General features: G+C 39.2%; 1 protein-coding gene across 1 annotated transcript; it reads right to left on the reverse strand.

The window, feature by feature from the left end:
- Window positions 1-710: 710 nt before the first annotated feature.
- Window positions 711-15,626, reverse strand: LOC306789085 (macrophage mannose receptor 1-like). The gene is made up of 31 exons (XM_079284871.1): window positions 15,518-15,626; window positions 14,629-14,985; window positions 14,157-14,327; window positions 13,772-13,927; window positions 12,979-13,089; window positions 12,168-12,305; window positions 11,868-12,044; window positions 11,162-11,316; window positions 10,681-10,794; window positions 10,359-10,474; window positions 10,103-10,251; window positions 9,806-10,005; window positions 9,149-9,264; window positions 8,742-8,814; window positions 8,463-8,616; window positions 8,157-8,195; window positions 7,612-7,775; window positions 7,450-7,511; window positions 6,949-7,049; window positions 6,674-6,816; window positions 5,926-6,031; window positions 5,561-5,688; window positions 5,426-5,470; window positions 5,074-5,176; window positions 4,609-4,838; window positions 4,123-4,288; window positions 2,886-3,050; window positions 2,657-2,773; window positions 2,057-2,212; window positions 1,602-1,634; window positions 711-1,380 (listed from the first exon to the last, which is right to left on the reverse strand). The coding sequence occupies exons 1-31, from the start codon at window positions 15,612-15,614 to the stop codon at window positions 1,133-1,135; spliced, it is 4,290 nt and encodes a 1,429-aa protein (XP_079140997.1). The 5' UTR covers window positions 15,615-15,626; the 3' UTR covers window positions 711-1,132.
- Window positions 15,627-20,684: the final 5,058 nt, after the last annotated feature.

The following is a 20,684-nucleotide window of genomic DNA, read 5'->3' on the forward strand; positions in this document are numbered from 1 at the left end:
TGACGTAGAGACGCCGTATACGACTCTGGTTGGGTAGCAACCTGTCAATTACAAGGTAGCCCCGCCTTCAATCATACTCTGCTTTATGGTCTATTTTACTCAAAATGGGACCTCAATTTAGGAAATGAACATCATGCTGTACTGAAGACGACTTGAAACTTGCGATTGAGACCATAAAAAACATGCTAACAATATTTACTGAGGTAATGAATCAAGTGAGAAGTGGGGTCATTTTCTCATAGACTTCCATACAATTGGACTTATTTTGCCCCCTGCTGGTCAGTAGAGAGAATGCAAGTCAAAGACACTTCTGCATTGGCTTCACTCTTCAGGTTTTTGCCTGAGTGAAACTCTTCCTATTTCAGAACAGACTGAAATCCTTGGCCATGCAAAAGCCACCGTCCAGTAGCCCGCGACAGAGTTTGTGTCCTATTAGATTCAGTTATGTTGTCTTGTTCAATCACACAGTCACAACAGACTCAGAGCTCTCTTCCTCTGCACTCTCGACTAGTTTATTGGTTTCAACCACTTCAGGCTGTGACCGCTCATCGCTGAAGAAGAGTGGGTTTTCAAAGGTGGTTTACTTGTCAGGGGTCGGTAAGTGATGAGCAAACTTCATCGTGCTAATATGTTATTGTGGGTCTCTGGGGATTCACACCCCAAGTGGGGACTTTTTGGACAGCTGCAAAAAGAGGACGATGGGAGATAAATTGATCCCTCGTGTTATTTTATTTCTTGATAACTTTAATTATTCTTTAATGCCAAGTTTAATGTTCATTTAACAATTTTTACACACTTCAAGTACAAGCAATGAACAGCATCTAGTGAGCATACGCATAACATGTAACAATTATATACATTCAATCATAGATATAAAGACAAAATCAAACACCAAGCATTCCCACTGAGACATCCTAGAGCCTAAATTGTTCTGTTCCATGAGGTCAGACATCGCCAACTCCATTAAAACTCACACTTAGTGACGTATTGTTAAATAACTGAATATATGTTTACTTTACACTATAGGAAAAAAACAAAGCTAAAACATTAATGAAGCATCCAAGTGTAATACATCAGGTTGGGATAGAGTACAGTACAGTGCATGTCCCGCTAGATTCTGCTACTTTATAAATCACAGAGTTATAATCGGCTCAGGGTTTTCTACTTCTGCATTCTCTATCAGTTTATTGGTATCGACCACATCGGGCTGGGATCGTTCACTGTCGAAGTAGAGTGGGTTGTCAAAGGTGGGTAAAGAACGAGGAGACTTCTTGTAGAGGAAGAGTGCAACAACTATCAGCGTAGAAGTGATAGTGATGATCAGCACAATTATCAAACTCGTGTGGACGCGACTGCGAGGATCCTGACCTCCATGAGGTTCTGCACAAGCAAATGGATGTGGATCAGTCAAAACAATTTAAATTCCATTTTGCTTTAAGTATCATTTATATTCCTTGTAATTACATTTCACTACATGTTTTTATTTGTATAATAACCGTTAATGTTTCATTACATGTAACACTCACCATTTCAAATATCGTCATTGTTCTTGAATAATTCAAATACTACTCAACTTAAGGAGATACAAAGGTGTAACTTACCAGGTTTTCCTGATCCTGAATCTACGGCCATCACTGTTTAAAGAGAAGAGAAACAGAAGGGAAAAGTGCTCAGATAACTAATCTTTTTTTAAGGAATACATTCAGGTCTAATTTCCCCTGGAGGGACGGCGCTGACCCGTCACTCCCCAGTGTACCTTTATTTCAGCACTATATACATAAAGTAACACGTAAAATAACAGTCACAAAAGGTGATCTGAGGCTGGATGTTGAGTTTATGGCAGTTGATGCAGGATTAACTTTATTGTTGGAAACAACACCTCGTATAACAAACGGTACAAATCATAAAGTTGTAGGATAATAGAAGGTTTTTCTCTCTTTGTTTTATTAGGTTTTTAGGAAAATGGACCTTCCCTCTTACTCCAAAGGCTTTTTGAACAAGTATGAGGAGAACTTATACAAAACACGTTATATTCAAACGACAATGATAATCTTACCTTTGGGTGTTTTACAGATGTATGCTCTGTCGTGCCATCTGCGACCTGTCCTCCAACTCCCATCTGAGGTTTCAATCTGTCCATAGTCATTATCAGGCTCATCTTCAGCCCAGTTAATGTAGTCCAGGACTGTTTTATCCAACCACTTCCAGTCCCCTAGGGCCAAACAGAAACTTGATATGATACTATTTTCACTTTTATAGTTTGTCATATAACTGCTTGATATAATTATGCATTTGTAATTTGCCCCACATGTAAAGGCCCTGTCGAGGACAAAAAAATAATAGGGTAACATCGAGTAAACACAATTTAAAAAAAGGGAATTTGAGCTGAAAGTATTTTCTCAAATGAATAATTTTCCCAATTTAGTTGGTTTGTTTCACTTTCATCGGCAGGAGTGTTTCAAATATATTAATAATGTTTGCGAGTATGTGGTGAAGAGCGAGGGAGACAGTGTGTGTGTGTGTGACGACGAGTATGAAATAAGCAGTGACGTCATAGCTGTGAACGTAGCAGTGCAGTGTGTGCACGGTTTCATTTTGGTAAATAAACTCCAGAGGTAACCTTTTAAGTTCAGTACAGAAAAGAGTGTAATCGTACCTCCATGAGTTTTGTACAGGCCAACCCAGAAAGCGCTGTGGCTGTCTTGAAATATCTCCACATTGCTTTTGATGAATTCTTGCTCACTAGGATCTTCAATGCTGGCCAGGGTTCCACCTTCACAACAACAAAAAACAGTCTGATTGTAACAATTGCTGACCACTAATTACTAGTTTCTGTTTATTACACCAGACACTTGATCTACTCTGGATCTAAAAGTGTCTCTTACCATGCCTGACACAGCTGCTAGCTGCATCTGCCCATTCAATTTCATCGGTTATAAACACGTAGCAATGACTCTTAAACGGCAGCCAGACGTAGCTCCCGCGGTACTCCTCATTCGTCTCTTGAGGGCAAGTCCCTGGAAAGATGCTCGACTCTGTCGGTGGCACATCTGTGAGTGACAGAGATAGGGATGAGGGGATCAACTACTTACTAAATATTCAATGCAGTGAACTTACAACCTCAAACTGTCGTTGTAGTAACTCGCTCTGATCCATATCCTGGATCAATTAATTAACAGTATTGCATCTGAGTGAATTGACATTTTCATGACAGTGCTCATGAATGTTTTTTTACGGAAGAGTGTGGAAATCACAAACTCTCATCAAGGTGGTTATAAAGTTGAAAAAAACAGCACATTTTACACGAATGGAGTGTGCATGGGCGATGTCCACTTTCTTTTGATAAACTGAAGGATTACGTATTTATTCATGGCTTGAGAGAAATCATCTCCGACTTTAAAATACTTTAAATTAGATGATCTGAAAACCGCATTTTCACAAAACTGAAAACAGAAAGTGGACAAGTTTGGGAATACGATTGTTCGACTGTTGTAATATAACTTCTAGCCATCAGTGTAAGCGTTGAATGCAACGCTGCTTAACAGTACTCAGCAAAGAAGAAAAGATCTGCCATCTTTGATTTTAGATCAATTCACCTGCGATCCATCAAAGTACGTCTTCTTTGTAACACTTGATGTAGAGTTTTGAAAAGCCAATATATCAGCTGATAAGAGCTTATTGCAGATTATTGGCAACTATTGGCAACTGATAAATAGCAAGGAATTGCTCAATTTTGAGGTAATTTAGAAAATGTGAACCATGACAGTTTGTCCATCAGATGGCACTGACAAATTAAATTTGATAAAAATAAAATGATACTTAGTATTTCGTCACAATCCTTTAAAATAACTGATTCAAGGAATTCACGATTATTGTTTATGTTAAAATAAATCATTATCAGATAATTGATAACAGTATCTTCCTCAGAAACCCAGTATCGGTTTGGCATGAAGATATTATCTATTACTGCAGTCAGGGATCACAGCTAGGTTAACAAGCTAACATTTGACACATCGTATGCTGAAGACGTAAGCAAAATAAACTATATTACAGCATTTAATCCTTCAGAAGTTGACACTCTTGGGGATTGTATTCATTTACGTTGCCTGCTGACCACCGTACCTGTAGACTGCTTGCAAACACTGTTCATGGTCCGATTGCAGAAAGCAGTCTTCCACTTTCCATCCACATCCAGGTACACACAGGGTCGGTCTCGGCTTGGTTCACCTACAGCCCAGCCGGCAGAGGACAAGTGCCAGCCATCAACATACCTAAAATAACCGTTTATCTGAAAGCAAGAATGGATAAAATCAACATTTTAATTCAACATGCATTGTATATGGCTTTTTAAAATATCTCTCTTTGCCAAATAGATTGAACAAATGTACATTTGTATAAGACACCACAGAGTAGATCGTCCGCTGTCTTGTGAGGCTTCTATGTCGTTTGTCACGGATAAAAGCTAATCATTTGTAGTATATTAGTCATTAGTAATTGTTGAATAGTATCTGACTGAAGGTTACAAAATGTTTTTGAATTCCCTGGAACTAGCCGGTAATTGTTTTTTTGTGCTCCAGTACAGTACTATCAGTTGGTTGCATCCTGCACCTGTTTGTTCAGTCCAATCCAAAGAGGAGCTTTGAGATTCATAGCCAGCAGCTCGACGTATGCTTGCGTCCACTCATTTCGTAGGCTAGCCAGGTGGGCGATATCGCCTTCACAGTGTTTCTTGGCATCATCCCAGGTCAGATTTTTAGTCACAAGCTTGACACTGTCATTTCCCAGAGTTACATATATGTTAGTAACTGCTGGGTCTGGTCGAGGCTGCCTACTTTTGTCTGTTGAGAGGAGAGATAAATATAATTTTATTACATTTTTACAGACAACTTTATTGACCCAGGAACTACAGGTTAAAATGATTGCTTTCCATTTTCCAAATCCATGTTTACTCTACTACATGGAATGCAAACTGAGGTTTGGGCAGTATGGAGCTGTTCTGTAATAAGACATTCTATGTTGATTGATTCATTATTTTTTGCCTCAGATCATTTCTTAAAGAGACAATGAACTCACCAAGATCTCGCTGACAGACGAATCCATTGGTGTCATTGCAGGTCTTAATGAACCATTTACCGGTGCCAAAGGAAGAACTGCTGGTCAGCACAACACATTCCTCCTGGTGAAGGACATAGGGAGGGGTTACAATTTACACATATTTTCAATGGGACATCAAAACTGCTGACTGGCTTTAATTTGCAGTGGTCTTAAGTGTTTGAGTGAGTGAGTGAATGATTGATTGATTGATTGGCCTGATGATTTCCTTAACTCTTTGATGTTTGCCAGCAAAGGACTTTAGTCTGCTCTGTCATGACAAAAACTAAAAAGGAGTTATATTTTACTGTAAAATCAGTCTTGGATATGTTACCTCATCCCATCTTTGATAAAAGGATCCTTGACGACGTCGATTTGTCTAAAGAGCGGAACAAGAGAAACAACAATTCAAACATTTTTATGTCCATTAAACAAGACTCGACACTAAGCTAAGATTGTGTGTACTTACAGAATAGCCCCAGTTGGTGTATTTCCTTGCTTTCCCATCAGTCCAGTAAAATCCATCTTGTTTGAAAGCACTTAAACCAATCCACAGGTCTGTATTTGCTGTGTCAGCCATTTTGGTAGTCAAAAATGCTGAAATTTTAAAATGCAGAAATTAAGTAATTTTCATCTTCATTTTCGCGCAGTTTTGGCAAAATCTCCAACATAATATTTACAAATGTTGAATATAAAGTAAGTTCATCAATATCCAAAGATATTTTTGCTGTTTTCCAGGTCAAGAATGAACTTTCACACTCTCGATTTACACTGTACACACGAGTATGAATGATTATGATCATTGAAAATATATGCAAAAGCAGTAGGACAAACCTTGCACACGCCTTGTGGGAATTGAGGCCAACTGGCCTCCCATGTCAATGCACTTTGTCATTGCTGCCTCCCAGATGATCGGCAGGCTACTAATGATAGTGTAACACTACAAATGAGAAATGAAAGCGTGATTTTTCACTCTACAACCAAACACTAGGCTTCTTTCATTACGCTTTGATGCCATCTGATCTGATCTTAAAAAATGTCTGTGTACTTATTTCTCGACCAAACTCTGTATTTATAGTTCCTCCGTTGTTGTAGCCCTAAAACCATTGTCACCTACTTATATTTAAAAGAGGACTAGACTGTATTGCATCAGGAACGTATTGTTGCATAAAAGCTTGTTGATAAAAGTCATATAAAGCGGAGGCTTTGCAAAGGATTGCAAAGCCCAATAACTGATAGATATTGTGTTTTTTTCCCATCATACCATTTATGCATGTAGGGTTTCCAAATGAAACTATGACGAGCCTTCTGCACCACCAATAACACCAATAGTTGCAACAACTGCTTAAATAAGAGCATGTTATATGTGTACAAAAGGACAAGTCGTGTGGCTTACTGTAATTCTGAAAGCTGATTATTTTACCACTCAGATATAGAAAAACAGTTTTGTAAATCCTGGACAAATTCATTCAGTCCCAAATGCTCTTTAATGAGAGTACATGTTCAAGAACTGACATTTCAGAAGTGGTCGTGTAAGTTTTAAACTGAAAATCGAAACGAAGAGCTACCAGTGATTTCTGACCTTTGAGTCAAATTTGGTCCACGTGCGTGGGCAGCCACCTGTAGGAGGAACTGTGGGGGCTGCAGTGGTGTTGACAGGTACTGATTTTCCTCGTTTACAAATGAACTGGTGGTCTTGGCCACAATTAGAAGTACGCCAGAAGCCTGTAAGTACAGTGGAGATACAATGAATCACATTTCAGCATATTGTGAGTAGCATATTGATCTTATCCAGAACACCTTATCTAGGGTTGATACTTTGTTTAATTTGTCATTTGTCAGTTTGTAATTACTCACCCATGTAGTAAGTCATAACAACACAGTTCTCATTAAAAGAATCAGGATTTGGTTGATTTTCATCCCATCTTCGTAACCCCACTCGAGAACCATCCATCCACCTTAAAGCACAGTTTGAATTATGACGTATCATCGTGCAAACAACAATTGCATCACATTCAACCTTTTTATCCAACTTTTTGCCATTCTGCAGCAATGGTAAATAAGCAGAGGACAAATTAAATATAGAGGTGACAATAAATGTAGTTAAAAAAAACACTAAAAATCAAGAAAACTGCTTATAAAATCAAGCTGAAGTTTTAAATTAGTTTAAATGTCACAACCAGTAATACTTACAAATAATAAAATACTGATGAACAATAACTTAAAATAAAACAAAAAGCGGGATCATTTTTACTATATATATATATATATATATATATACTGTAATCGATAGGCCAAAGAGTTTTCACTAACCAATGATTCACTGTATTAAATTTCATGGCATTCATTGATACTCACCATAGTGACCCATCAAGATCCACTGACAAACCGATATAATATGAGCCATAGCTTCTTGAAACCTGTGAACACATGAACACACACACGCTTTTAGATCCACTTCTTTCAATATAAATAGAAGTTGAATTGTTGTTTAGCAAACCAAAGACAATAAACACCGACCTGTTTCCACAAGAAGACATTTTCATCTTTACTGTTGAGCGATACCAAGTCACCAAGCCTCTGCTGACAGAAGTGACGAGCATCTTCCATGGGCATTGTGTTTCTGTTGATAAAGTACTGATTCCCTTTCCACACAATCCAACCATCTGAAGTGGTGTTGTAGACTGCAAAGGTTTTTAGAAACATATTGACAATTTGTGTTTTACTTTGAAGCGTCTTTTTGTTGTAGTAAATCTTTTACAGCTTAACGTCAAATGAAAGGTTGCACAACATCAAAGTGAATGATTTTAATGGCACTCGCTCGAAGTTGGAATATTACTGATGCCAAGTGTCGCTTTTTTTGTTCCGATTTAGCAAAACATCTGAAACAGTCGATTGTAAGACTGTCGTGATCGTTTTGATGCCTGCTGATTATTATAGTAATCTCAATTTCTCAATCTAGTTCTACCCGGTCTAACCAGACATCGCCGGTTTCCCAATATCTTGTCATTTTATATTTTCGCCACCCTGTGTGTGTGTGTGTGTGTGTGTGTGTGTTAACTTACCCAATGCAGTATTATTTGGAGGTAGTTTTGGAGTCACTCCTGTAAGGCCACAAACAAGTGTCAATTTCATGTAGAGTGAACACAAACACATCTGCCACTGTCCCCACTCGGTCCTCTGCTATGAGTCGAATATCGTACTGTGGGATAATGTAAACGAATAAGGGGAGCATGGCAGTACCATGGGCAATCAAAGGCATGAAATATCATGCATATACAAGTCAGTATTTCCTGGATGACTGTTGAATATATTTTCTTTGGACGAGACAAAAACAATAGGCATTCAGTACACATTTCATTCAACTGTACCTGCACGGATCTGACACAGCCAGTCGTTGTAACTCTCACAGCTCACATCGTTCCAGGAGCCGGTCTCATCCCAGTTATACGTTCTGAATTCGGCACAAGATTCTTCATTGTTATGATTGTTTGGCTCTCCTTCCTGCCAGTGCTGATAGTTTACCTTTGAACAGAAAGAAACAACAAACAATATTGTATGTTACATGTGTTGATATATAAGCACAAAAATACAGGATTGAATGATTTGGGATCAGTTTAGTTGTACAAAGTAGAGCACAGTTAACTAACCGGTGATCCATCGCTCCATGCATAACCAGAGGCCGCGTCAGGAATATGAAGTCCAATCCAGCCTCTTCCATGTCTGCAGTTCACAAAATTGTTTAAATGATTCATCAATCTAACTTATTTTAGCACGCCGTTGCCCTGTAAGGCAGGACGTAACTGAAACGAGAAATACATCAAAGAAGTACTCAAGTTAGGTCGAGTAAATATTTTACTTTTATGTATTCACTGCGAGTATGAAACCCAAAATTGATTTGCTTTTCTATAATCCAATTCTGTGCCTCTGTATGCCAGTATTTGTGATTTCTAATCCTCTTACATTCAGAGGGATATTTGACTGTGTAATGGTTTTGTTTTCCACTGGTATCTGGTTCTGCAACTTTAAGTTAAAGTTGTAATTAACCGGCTCATACCGTCCCACACGGAGCTCGGCGTCGCTGTGGATGCTGAGCAGGTCTCCTCCGATGGCCCTGCAGTAATCCCTGGCCTCATACCAGGTCTTCTCATCTGCCCGAGGCCCTGTGAAGAACTTGAACACAACGGTGAACGTCTGATTAAAGTGGACCAGATATGTACAGCAGTGGAGTAGATTACTTGAATAGACTACTTTATTTTGCCCAGATTTGTATAGCATGAGAAAAACTGACTTATTTCTAATCATACAATAAAATAAAATGTCTGGCCATTTGGGAGAAGCAGAAACATTTGATTATGTACACATCCAGCTGTTATGGATCAACTTTATCATTCATTTGATATGAGGCAGGTTCCAGTTTACCTGGCGAAGTCTAATATCTGCTCTGTTATAACTCTGTATTAGTCTCTACCATCTTTTTTTTAGCTGCTAACACTTCCACTATGCTCACTAGCTAATCAAGAACGATGTGTGTTTGTTGTTGCTGGATGTAGCACAAGTTAAATAATGTTATATTTACAAAATAAAGACAAAATATGTAGAACTAACATACCGTACGTTGTGGTGATTGTGACAGGACACTGGTTTTGTTTGGTTGGAAGTTGCAGGTAACATGTTTTGATTGTGTTTCGCTGAGGTCAGCCTCTGAATTTACCTTCGTGCAGACGTTTCTTGTTCCTACTCGGCTCCAGCCCTCCTCGCACTTGGTCGGGGTTTGAGTCGGTGGTGCAACGGTTAAAACGGCCCCCTCTGCCAGGTGTTTGCAGATGTATTTCTCCTTGTTGGTGCAGGGCAGCAGATCCCAGAGTCCGGCCAAAATCCCAGTTGTCATGGCAACGCAGCCCTCTTGGATACCTTGAGTTGTTGAAGATACAAAATAGTGAAGTGTAAGTGACGTAGCTGCTGGCCGTGCCCTCTATTTTAAAGATGGATTCTCTCTCTTTCTCTGTACCTGGCATTTCAGCGTTCCAGTGAGTAAACTTCACAAAATCTGTGTTGGTCCACACGAATTGATCAATGTTCTTCTGATTCGAGAGGCCTAACCAGAAGTATTTCTCTGATCTCAACCCCACCAAGCTGATAAGGAAGGCATTGTCCACCCTGGAAATATTTACAATCGATTGTCTCAGCCTGTGAAACACTCGTACAATGTATAGTACTTCCACACAGTTATATCATGGCGAATAAAAAACACGAGGTGTTCTTACCCATTTGAAACATCAGCTAAGTAGGAGTCTGAGCTCTTGCAGTCATCTTTAGCTTCATCAAACGTCTTCGTCTCTGCTCCCACAAAGTAGCAGTAGGAGCCATGTCTTTTCCACCCCTGTAGGAGGCCGAGCACTGATTAGAACCGAGTAGTTTTAAAATGCAACAAATTCATTTTGTTCATAAAAGACATTTGTCTGCAGTGCGTGATATTGAACCAGTTACCTTTAAAAGTTCATTTCAAGGCTATAATAGTGCACTTTGATTAGCCAGATGTTTTTGGAGATCATGTACTTTTTTTTAATAGATTACACATGTACTCACAAATTTGCAGCCTATATCCACATATACTTCATCTCCGGTGCGTTCAGTGGCACTCTGCTTCATACAGATGAAGCCGAGTTTCTCACTACACAAGCGATCGGCCCAGTTCCCATTCTGCAAGAAGAAAACATGTACATCCTTGTAGATTGAATGTACTGGACGGGAGGACTAGATATACTTAAATTCATAACGCTTTCTGCTTTGTAAATATTTGGGTTAAAAAAACAACTATGAGAGTAATAATAGGAAAGAAAAGAATCGGACAAAGGGTCTTAATTTGATTGTTCGCTCAAGTTAAAATGCCTGCAAGCGTAAGGCAGTTAAGTATTTGTTGCGCAAATCCAAAGGGGCTTTTCTTAAAAAAAAACCCGGATACAACCAGGATGTTAGTTGGCCCGATGTATGATATATTCAGATATACATGTATGATATAAGAAGATTGAACTATATGTGCACCATCATATCACATGTTGCTCCTTACCTCTCCTCTGATGTGAACACAGTCATCTGTATCAGTGGAGACGTCAGGTTTCCCAAACTCCCAGCTGGTGAAGCTGACAGTGGAGTGGTCACTCCAGTCAAACAGCCCCTCTGTCTGTATGTCATTCAGTCCAATCCAAAGCTCATCAGTGGATGCTGCAGACATGGTCAGGGAGGAATGTGAACCCGTGGCTAAAATTTCACAATGTTAATGAAGATCTACATATTGAAATGAATGGAGCTGTTGGTACCATGCGAACATTGGTAAACATGGATTGTAGACATTGAATATGTCAGTTAGTATTGTCTAAATTCTACTTCATGGAGATATATTGAATGAGTATAGCTTGTGTATTTCTTGATTCAATATTCTGCATTTTACAAGCATTTTTTCAGTGTCATTAATTCATTTCCAATTTTGAGATTGATTCATGTTAGGATGATTTGAGCACAATCAAGAAAAGTCCCTTTTTCAACATGATTTGCTTGGAAAAGTAAGTACACCCGACTGTATTTCTTAGACTTGCAATTTTTGATGTTCACAGTTCAAAGTCTGAATGCGCATGGGTCCTCCCTTCCTATTCTGACTTGTTGAGCTCTTTGGATTCTCATATTTAATGTAAAAAAAGATTTACGTTTTTAAAATCAGTCTCCAGCAGAAACACACAGAAGGTTGGACTGTCTTCCTGTCTATTGTCATCATGTACCGTATCCAAGTTGCGAGACGACAAAGCTTTGGTCCTCCACATTGCGGATGCTCACTAAGTCCCCGCCCTCTTTGCGGCACTCTCTCTGAGCATCAGACCATGTTTGAACAACACGGTGAAGGTGAAAGCAGTGGCCATTGTAGGGAATCCAAGGGGGTGAACAAAAACCCTGCTCAACTGATGAAGAGAAGAACAAAAGATAAATGGGATTTGTTGACTGATGTCATGTGGTGAACGTAGAGAAACAATACAGTAGCCAGAGGAAGGTAGAATACAACAGAGTAGAATATGTGTCTGTACTTTGGGGAGGAGATGGCGGGGCCCCGTCTTTGTAGCATACGTAGCCCTGTTTCTTGACGCAGGATGAGCTTTGCCAGGTTTGAACCCCAGCAGAGTCAAGAAATGCACAGTTGTGCCCCGGATTAGGAGTTGGATACCCTAAAACAAGATGATGATGATTTAAATTGAGTTTCCTCCTTTACTAGTGCAGATCCACATACACCAGGTCCGTGAGAGTTGTCACATCAGGTATAACACTTGCATGTTTCGACAATGTCAAATCTTTTGATGGATTTGTAGTTTCAAAAATGAATAGAATGCTGCATTCACTTTCACTTTCACCTGGGACCACGTCAGAGCCGACTGTGTGTTGATCTGGTAAAACGCTCCTGTTACAATGTTCTTCGCCCAGTGGTCTGTGGCTGTGCATCAATACAGCAAAATAGAAAACTAAATTCTTCAGTCATTGAAACAACTAGAATGGTGCTCTAATGTTGCATGCTTTGTGTTCACTGGATAAACTGACTAAGATAACCTGGTACCTACAATCAAATCCTTTTATTATAAAGCGTAACATCTCAGTGAATTGAATGCAATGCATACAACTGATCCTGAATTAAAAGGAGAATTGATAGGATCTAGATCTATCGCAAGACATAAAAGGTGGAATTACACAGATGGAAATACAAATTATAATTGATGAAAAGAAAAAAGTTGTTTATATGGGTTTGCCTTGTTGACGAAGCAGTAAACACAACACTGACATATCATCACCTAATAGTTGAAAGCATTTTAGAGCATTTTAAACCTTTTTACTGGAGTGAAGACTTACCTGTAGTCCATCTCAGATAACGGAAGGGCTTACTATCAGACCACTGCCAGCCATGTTGTGGGTCCAGCATCAGCCCAATCCAAAGCTTTTGTTTCCTTGATCCCAATAGCGCTGTGTTTATTTGTGTTTGTGTGGTTGAGAGGGACAAAAAAGGAAAAGGACAGAGTAAAGAAGTTGTTCCTCTTTTCCACATTGTTCCTCTTTTTCATTGTTTTAAAACAAGTCAGCAGAAAGACAGAATTCACTGCACAAAGAAAGAAAACAAAGCACACAAAAACACGCAAGGGAAATTTCACAAGATGAACCATGAAATACCGTGACTGATACCGGTTTGGTCCATGGGTGCAAAAAGTAACAGTAGTAGTCATTTCATCAATCATTTCCTGTTTTTAAACTAAAACAGAGCTACAACCCTTGTCTATTATCCATAGAATAATGCAATTTCAGTTGATTCAAATACAAATAGGCTAAATTCAAAATGTCAAATCTAATTTTACAGCAAATGTTAACATGTTTAAGATTTTCTTTCATTGTTTCTTAAGTATCAAATGGACTGCATCTTTATCATATTGTTTTCTTTCTTAGGATGGAATTAAACATCAGTTTAAACAGCAATTCATAAAAGTGATTCATGTAGAATGAGAAGTGTAACATAATAGTTCAAGTTTTTTTGTATTTATATCAAAACATTTAACTCATGCAATATAGGCAATTTGTAACAATATCTATATAAAGTAACCCCTCTGTTGGGTCAGCTTCAGTACCAGCAAACATCCACCAGGTGACATCTTACCTGAGACAAAAGCCTGCTGGTGAGGATCCGTGATGCTGAGCAGGGCGGCACTCTGCTGTTTGCAGCTGGCGTCAGCCTGGGACCACGTCAGGACCGACTGTGTGTTGATCTGGTAAAACGCTCCTGTTACAATGTTCTTCGTCCAGTGGTCTGTGGCTGTGCATCAATACAGCAAAATAGAAAACTAAATTCTTTAGTCATTGAAACAACTAAAATGGCGCTCTAATGTTGCATGCTTTGTGTTAATAAGCATCAGAGATGTTGACTAAACTAATGGACAACAACTTGTAGTGTAATCTAATGTGTGCTCTGAAACAGAATTAATCTTCCTGAAGATGCATGTAGTGCTGGCATGTGGGAATCAAATCTTAAATTTAGTACTCACAAGTAGTCGGGCAGTATCCCCACTGCTCATGTTCAAATTTTGTATTAATCGCACACCAAGCGCGCTTTGTTGAGGAGTCGTACGTTGTGCAGTCTCCAAACCACCGGTCTTTGAACAGGAAGGGGAACTTGCAGATCTTACCATTCGCGTTTCCTTCAATGGTATAAAGCTCTAAAAAAAGGACAAAAGAAGTTGATCACTTGAAATTGTTTTAAATTGTCGCAAATGAATGATTCTGCAAAGACGTATTGTTTTGCCAATTGTTTTTAGGGCAGACCTAAATCCTTTTATCATCATCTTTTCTTCACTACTGATTGACTTTAGGCGTGCACAACCAAACTCCAGTCAGCAGGAACTTGATCGTTCTACTTGATCATACGTCACCTGACACTGAGAGTCAGGTGTCCGATAAATCCCAGTACAATCATGCATATTTGCTCGTGTATTGTGTTGTCCAGTTTTACTACTGTACCTCTGTATGTTCTCGAACAGGCGCCGCTGGATGTCCCTGTGATTGTGAGCTCGTTATTCGGCCCGACAGTTTTGGAGAGGGCGATTGATTCGTCAGGTTTGACTTCGATGTAGAACTGTGTGTCTTTGAGAGCAAGCATTGTCACATTCTTGCATACCCACTTTTGAAGCGGACTGCTGTCGTCACAATCATAGAGGCTTACTTCACTCCCCACACTTTTGCCCTGAGCTCCAAGGCACTTTCTGGTTGCGGTCACAAAAAGACGATCACCGGTTGTCCAGCGCATGTCATGACAGCGGTTGGATCTTTTCACCAAACAAAACCCAGTGGCTTTGTTAGTGATTGAGAATGGAGCATCTGAAGAGATCAAAAATATGTAAAAAGAAAAGTCTGTTTAAATTATGTTGCATAATATTGTATTTTGTGCATATGGTCCTCTTACAATCATTGTCGGAAAGCATATATATATATATATATATATATATATATATATGCTTGTATGAGACATCTAATTTCAAATGTACTTTTTTTCATTAATTTTCTTTTCAACTGGAACTCCTCTCTTTTCAAAACTGACAGACTAGAGATGCACTCAGCATCCTTCTAACCTATAGTCTGTTGCTGTAGTGGTGTCCACTCTTCGTTAAGCCCAAATGTTCAATTTTAAAAGCATTTTTTATAAGACAACGTATCATCATAATTTACAAAGTACTGTAAAATAGTTTTGATTTCAGTCCTGTTGTGAAGTCAATGAGAATCTAAATCACTTCCAACACAACAAATATTCAGTAAAACTAATGTATGAAGACAGCTGATCTTTGCATCAGTACCATGAGATATTAGACACATAAATACATACGTACACATAAAGCTTTAGTGCATACTGTACCATTTATTGTTGAACATGTTGGGATGAAGAACACAAAGGCTGCAAGAGTTATCCTCTGGGTGAGCATTCTTCCGATAAGTCTCAGAGCAGGAGACATTGTCCACGCATTGCAAGCAGAGGACTTATGAACATGAAAAGGAGGGAATCTTAATACCCCTGACACTGTCATTTTTTTTTTTTTTTTTTTTTTTACTTCTCATTGAGAAAGTGTCATGTTTCAGATTGGCACATTTCAGCATTTTGCTGCTGGTAAAAAGGGGGGTTGGGATACAAAAACATACTCGCACACACACACGCATGTCACATCCTCGAAATGGCAAAAAAGCCCCATCCACTTCCTGTCCTGGAACGAAATGATGTGTGAGAGATTCATGCTAAACATGACTCATGAGTCAATGGTCCACAGCAGCATCCACACTCATAGACTTTGTGTCACATTCCCGATATCTTCTGCACGTTGACACTGCAAACAGACGACTTTTCACTGCATTCTAATGTAAAAATGTGGATGACACACAGATATTCTGAAACAATAAAGAAAGAGAATTAACGTTGGAAGAGTCACATTTCCAGGCTTATAGCAGGAAGCACTGCGTCTAATTCACTGTTCACTGATGCCATGTTTACGTGGATCACTAATGTAAAAAACAAACCCGCCATCTTATTAGCGGCACGAAGCGTGGATCAATGTATCGGTCTGTTACTTCATGATCATGTATTCGATATTCTTAAGACTGGTGAGCCATTGTATGTGTTCTATGAAAGCGTTATTATTTTTCTCATACAGAATAATAGACGTGAGAAGAAAATAACTTCCCGAGCAGAGTATGTCGAATTTTCTTCAGCAATCTTCAGACTTTTGAGAGATAAAAACGGCCTGACACTTTGAATCCACTCCTTCTTGCTACTGAAGTCTTAGTTTGCCCGAACAGCCCCTCAACCTCTTAGTAACACCCAATCAACCACTTTATTCTACTTTGTAACCATAGATATTTTTTTCTAACACCCCACTGTTACTGCTCCTGCAAATTTACCAGCAAAAATGGCCGAGAGGAATGCGCGACTCTTTGTGCTCTGCTCTTTCCTGTGTAGCGTGATTGGACTACAGGCTACAGCTGCAACTGCAATCGGTTGTGCAACCCTGTGTTGCAGAAGACAATAAATGATCCTTGAACCATCCCAAACGCCGTAGCAAACGTTGTGCAACCACTTTTTAAAAAATGGCAAAGCATCTGTCCTGTATAAGCAGTACGCTCGTGAGTTTTGCTTTTCAACTTTGCATGCTTGCATGAAAAGGTGGTTAAAAGTCACAAATATGCTGAGAGCTGATGAAGAGAAAATGTTGTGCATCCTGAGTGTAGCAACACAATATCCTGTTTGGGGGCAGAGGCATTCAGATGTTGAGGTTGGTTCTCCAACTCTGCCTTTACATCTATCATAGCATTTTGTATTTTCACTTCCTCTTTGGTTATTCTCCTTTTTGGCGCGGAGGGCTGTGCTGAAATATGAACTTTTGTGACTGCAATGATTGTTTTTATGGAGCCTGTAAGCTAAACTAGTGGAGTTTTATACTGCTGTTGTTTGTTAGTAACTTTGTCCCACATTATTCCGTCAAATCTCTGTCTCCTAATATGTTACGGGTCATAAATGGTGAAGAAAAAAAGATGATGTGCTTTTGTATGTTTTCTTTGATCCCATCAACCTGCCAGGGCCTGCAGATGAAAATTTGCCTTCTTAAATCTGGCACATTTACGTGATGGCTCATGTTAATTAATGTGCATTGTCCCTTCGTAAATGAAATAAACATAAGGACCCCCCAAAGGACCCCCAGGGAACCTAATTCCAACCCAAACCAAAAACTGATAAACACAAAGAAAAAAATAACGAGACTATACCTCTAGTCCCCCAAAGGGAAAACACTGATCTACTCCACATTTGTATCAATAAAGGCGGTGGGGCAAGTAAACAAAATGCCATGCGCACCGAGAGCATTGTAATTAATAAATAGACTTCTAACACGTTTAACAGAGCTTGTAGTGGCTGAATCCAAAGGAAAATGGCTCTGTAAAAAAATAAAGAAATAAAAGTTAACGAGCTGCTGTTTGATTCTTAGCTGATAAAGATCTAACGTCATACCTGCTGTTTCCATTCATCCCGGTTTTCCCGCCTCCACCAATATAAACTTGCACACTGTTTACTTTGAGCCTATATCTTCATTTGTGGGCGGGTACTTTGTGGCTTTCCCCCTCTCGCACATTAAATTAGTTATCACTGGCCACTGTCTCCTCTCCCCCCTTCAGTCAAACAAACCTTGGCTCAGGCATTTTGATAATGTGCCGTTTGTGAGATGATGTCATTGTCAGTGTCATTGGCCGGATGCCTGAACACCTTACAGGTGTGACGTGAGACCTTTTAAGATAAGTAGGTTTACAGCCCCTGCAGAAAACTTGTTGACCTCATGCATTGAAACTAAGACATTGAGTATCTCATGTTCCTGGTATTTTCATATCCCAGTTGGAAAGTCAGATAAGATTCAGTAAAGCTTGCCCACCTTCATGCTAATATTGTTTGTGCCAAATTTATCAACTACTTTTAGTAAATGCTATTTGTTTGAATTTACCTATATGCATCTTGTTCGAGGTCAAAGTTCACCCTTATTAATATTTATCAAAACGAAAATGTCACTGCTATCTAACAGTGGTGACGAATGCAATGAGGATCGTAAAGACAAGCGATGTAAATGTAACGCAGGTCACTGAGAACACTCTGGACTGTAAGCTTTAAGGGTTTACCGATAAGGAATCGCAGCCTTAGCTCAATTATTGTAATAAAAGTTTCTCTCCAGCTTGTGATTAACAGTCACAAACTGTTAATCTGACGGTTAGCAGGGGTGGAGCTCATGCTGTAAGGATCTTTACCTTTTTCTTTTGATTTTCTTGCCATTTGTGATGTTTCTTCAAACATGAAGCAAGTATTTGTTCTGCTGTCAGGTAAGGCTCTTTATAGCTAAATATTACATTTAAGGTAGTGGACATTATTAATGTGAATGCTGGTTGACTAAGGAGTGTAAAGATGAGGGAGAAGTCACCAGAAGTTGTGTGTAACAACTTGTTCCAGGTCAATAATGTTCGTGCATTTCCCCCTCGAATTCTCTTTTGTTATCTCTGTGTGACAAACATCTCTTTGCAGTATTGTTGGTCATCGTGTCTTCTTGTCCTGAGTTCAACTGCACATCTGGAGAATGTCTCCCTGCCGGACTCGTCTGTGATTTTAAGGAGGACTGTGAAGATGGCTCAGACGAGGAGTTTTGTGGTATGCTGACAAGCAAAAGTTTTTCAAATCAAATCAAATTTAACTTTTTCTAACTAAATGTCACCAAAGGACATCAGACCATTAACAAATGTGCATTTAGGATGCAGTACTTCGGATCTGTATATGGGCTGTACTTGTATTGCGCTTTTCTGGTGTTCCGACTATTTAAAGTGCTTTAACACTTTAACATGTCATTATTCACCCATTCATACACTGATGACAGTGCACAAGGTGCCACCTGCCCATCAGGACTATCCAAGCATTCACAACCAAACAACGGAATAAAAATAAAACAATAAAACAGAATAAATATCACTACACTGGGAAGTACAATGCTTTTGGGTTATTTCACAAAGTCTGTGAACACTTTCTGATTCAATTTGTACTCTGGTGCACCGCTCCTTGTTAAGGGTCATGTGTCTTTGAGCATCACTCCTGTGGTTGGAAAGACATGAGAGGGAACTCCTACCGCTGGAGTCGGCAGATGGCAAACATCACCTCAATACCTGGACTGGACCATACCACAGGAAGTCCGTTTGGTAAACATTAACCTTCTACGGTCACTTTTAAAATCTCTGCTGAAAATGTTTTTATTCGATGACAAGATTAAGCCTTTGATGATAATCTTATTTTTGGATATTTGTCTGCTGGATACAGGACATGTCATGCATATAGATAGCAAACAAGCGAGTGGTATTTATTCGGCCAATTTGGAGTATTCTGTTGACAACCTGGCAGCTCTGGGATGCCAGATGAGGTACTAAAAACCATACATTTGATTTACGATATGTGTTTTATTCATAGATATGTCCTTGATTTACAATGCATTTAAATTATTTCACTAGAATTTGTCCGATTTTTTTTCTGATTTGACTGTCAATGTTTTTCAGCTTCTGGTACCATATTTACAATACGTCGTCATCATCAGCACCACCGTCCCTTGAGGTAACAATGATCGGAGGCACTGTGGAACAGCTGCTGAAGCTTTCTAAAATTCAGACAGACGGTTGGGAGACTGCCACAGTTTTCATTGGAAATCAGCCGGGAGGATACACGGTGGGTGAAATATCCTGGATAAGTTTAGGCTGTTAACAGACATTGTCATATCAAACTATCATCCATAAATCTGCTTAGAAATCATAGGAAAATGACGCCTCTTACAGCTGCAGAACTTGCCTGAGAATCATCATGTTTAAGTTTTCTTCAGCCTCAAAACAATCCAGTGATAGCCGTCTTTACATTCATTGGTTTTAAAGCAAATAGAAGCTGCTAATATCTAACTCGTCCTACTTTTAATGGTGACAATTGCCAAAATGTTAACAAATACAGGCTAAAATAACAGGGCTCAAGTTGTAACCCACAGCGTACCTCACTGGATCCATGGCAACATTACATTTCATCTTCCCAAAGCATTATTGGAACTGTAGTTTCAAAACGTAGAGCAGGATTATAGGAAACAGTTGGGCTTGACTTTTTAAACATATTTACTACCTGCTTATTTTGTATCTGTTAATACTGTAATTTAATTCAGATTCACCGTGTAGCTCTCCTGATTTCTTCACCTTTATTGTACCTCTACATTTATTGTATCTTTATCTGCTCTGTTTCCTGTTCTTGTGTAACAGCTGATTTCCATCTGGGAATCAATAAAGCACCTTAGGTTTAATCATTTTACTTGGCATGATGTTTACTTGGTACATTTTCCTGAATAGTTGTTTGTTGCCATGCAGACACGCAGCAAACCCAGGACAGGTGGTACTCAGAAATGGGATGGTTATGGGAGTTCAAGGCAAAATGAAGCTTCCACATACGTAAAGTATGTTGGGTGATTTGTACTTGAAGTGTGCTTAAAGGC

Source organism: Melanostigma gelatinosum, assembly GCF_949748355.1.
Source record: "Melanostigma gelatinosum genome assembly, chromosome: 15".
Lineage (NCBI taxonomy): Eukaryota > Metazoa > Chordata > Actinopteri > Perciformes > Zoarcidae > Melanostigma > Melanostigma gelatinosum.

Excerpts from the sequence above, each read along its gene's own strand:
- LOC306789085 (XM_079284871.1), bottom strand. The coding sequence starts at position 15,614 with ATGTCTCCTGCTCTGAGACTTATCGGAAGAATGCTCACCCAGAGGATA. Across the intron at positions 11,317-11,867 it reads CGTCTCGCAACTTGGATACG|CATCCACTGATGAGCTTTGG; the intron begins GTACATGATGAC and ends CCATGTCTGCAG. Across the intron at positions 7,512-7,611 it reads ATGTCTTCTTGTGGAAACAG|GTTTCAAGAAGCTATGGCTC; the intron begins GTCGGTGTTTAT and ends ATGTGTTCACAG.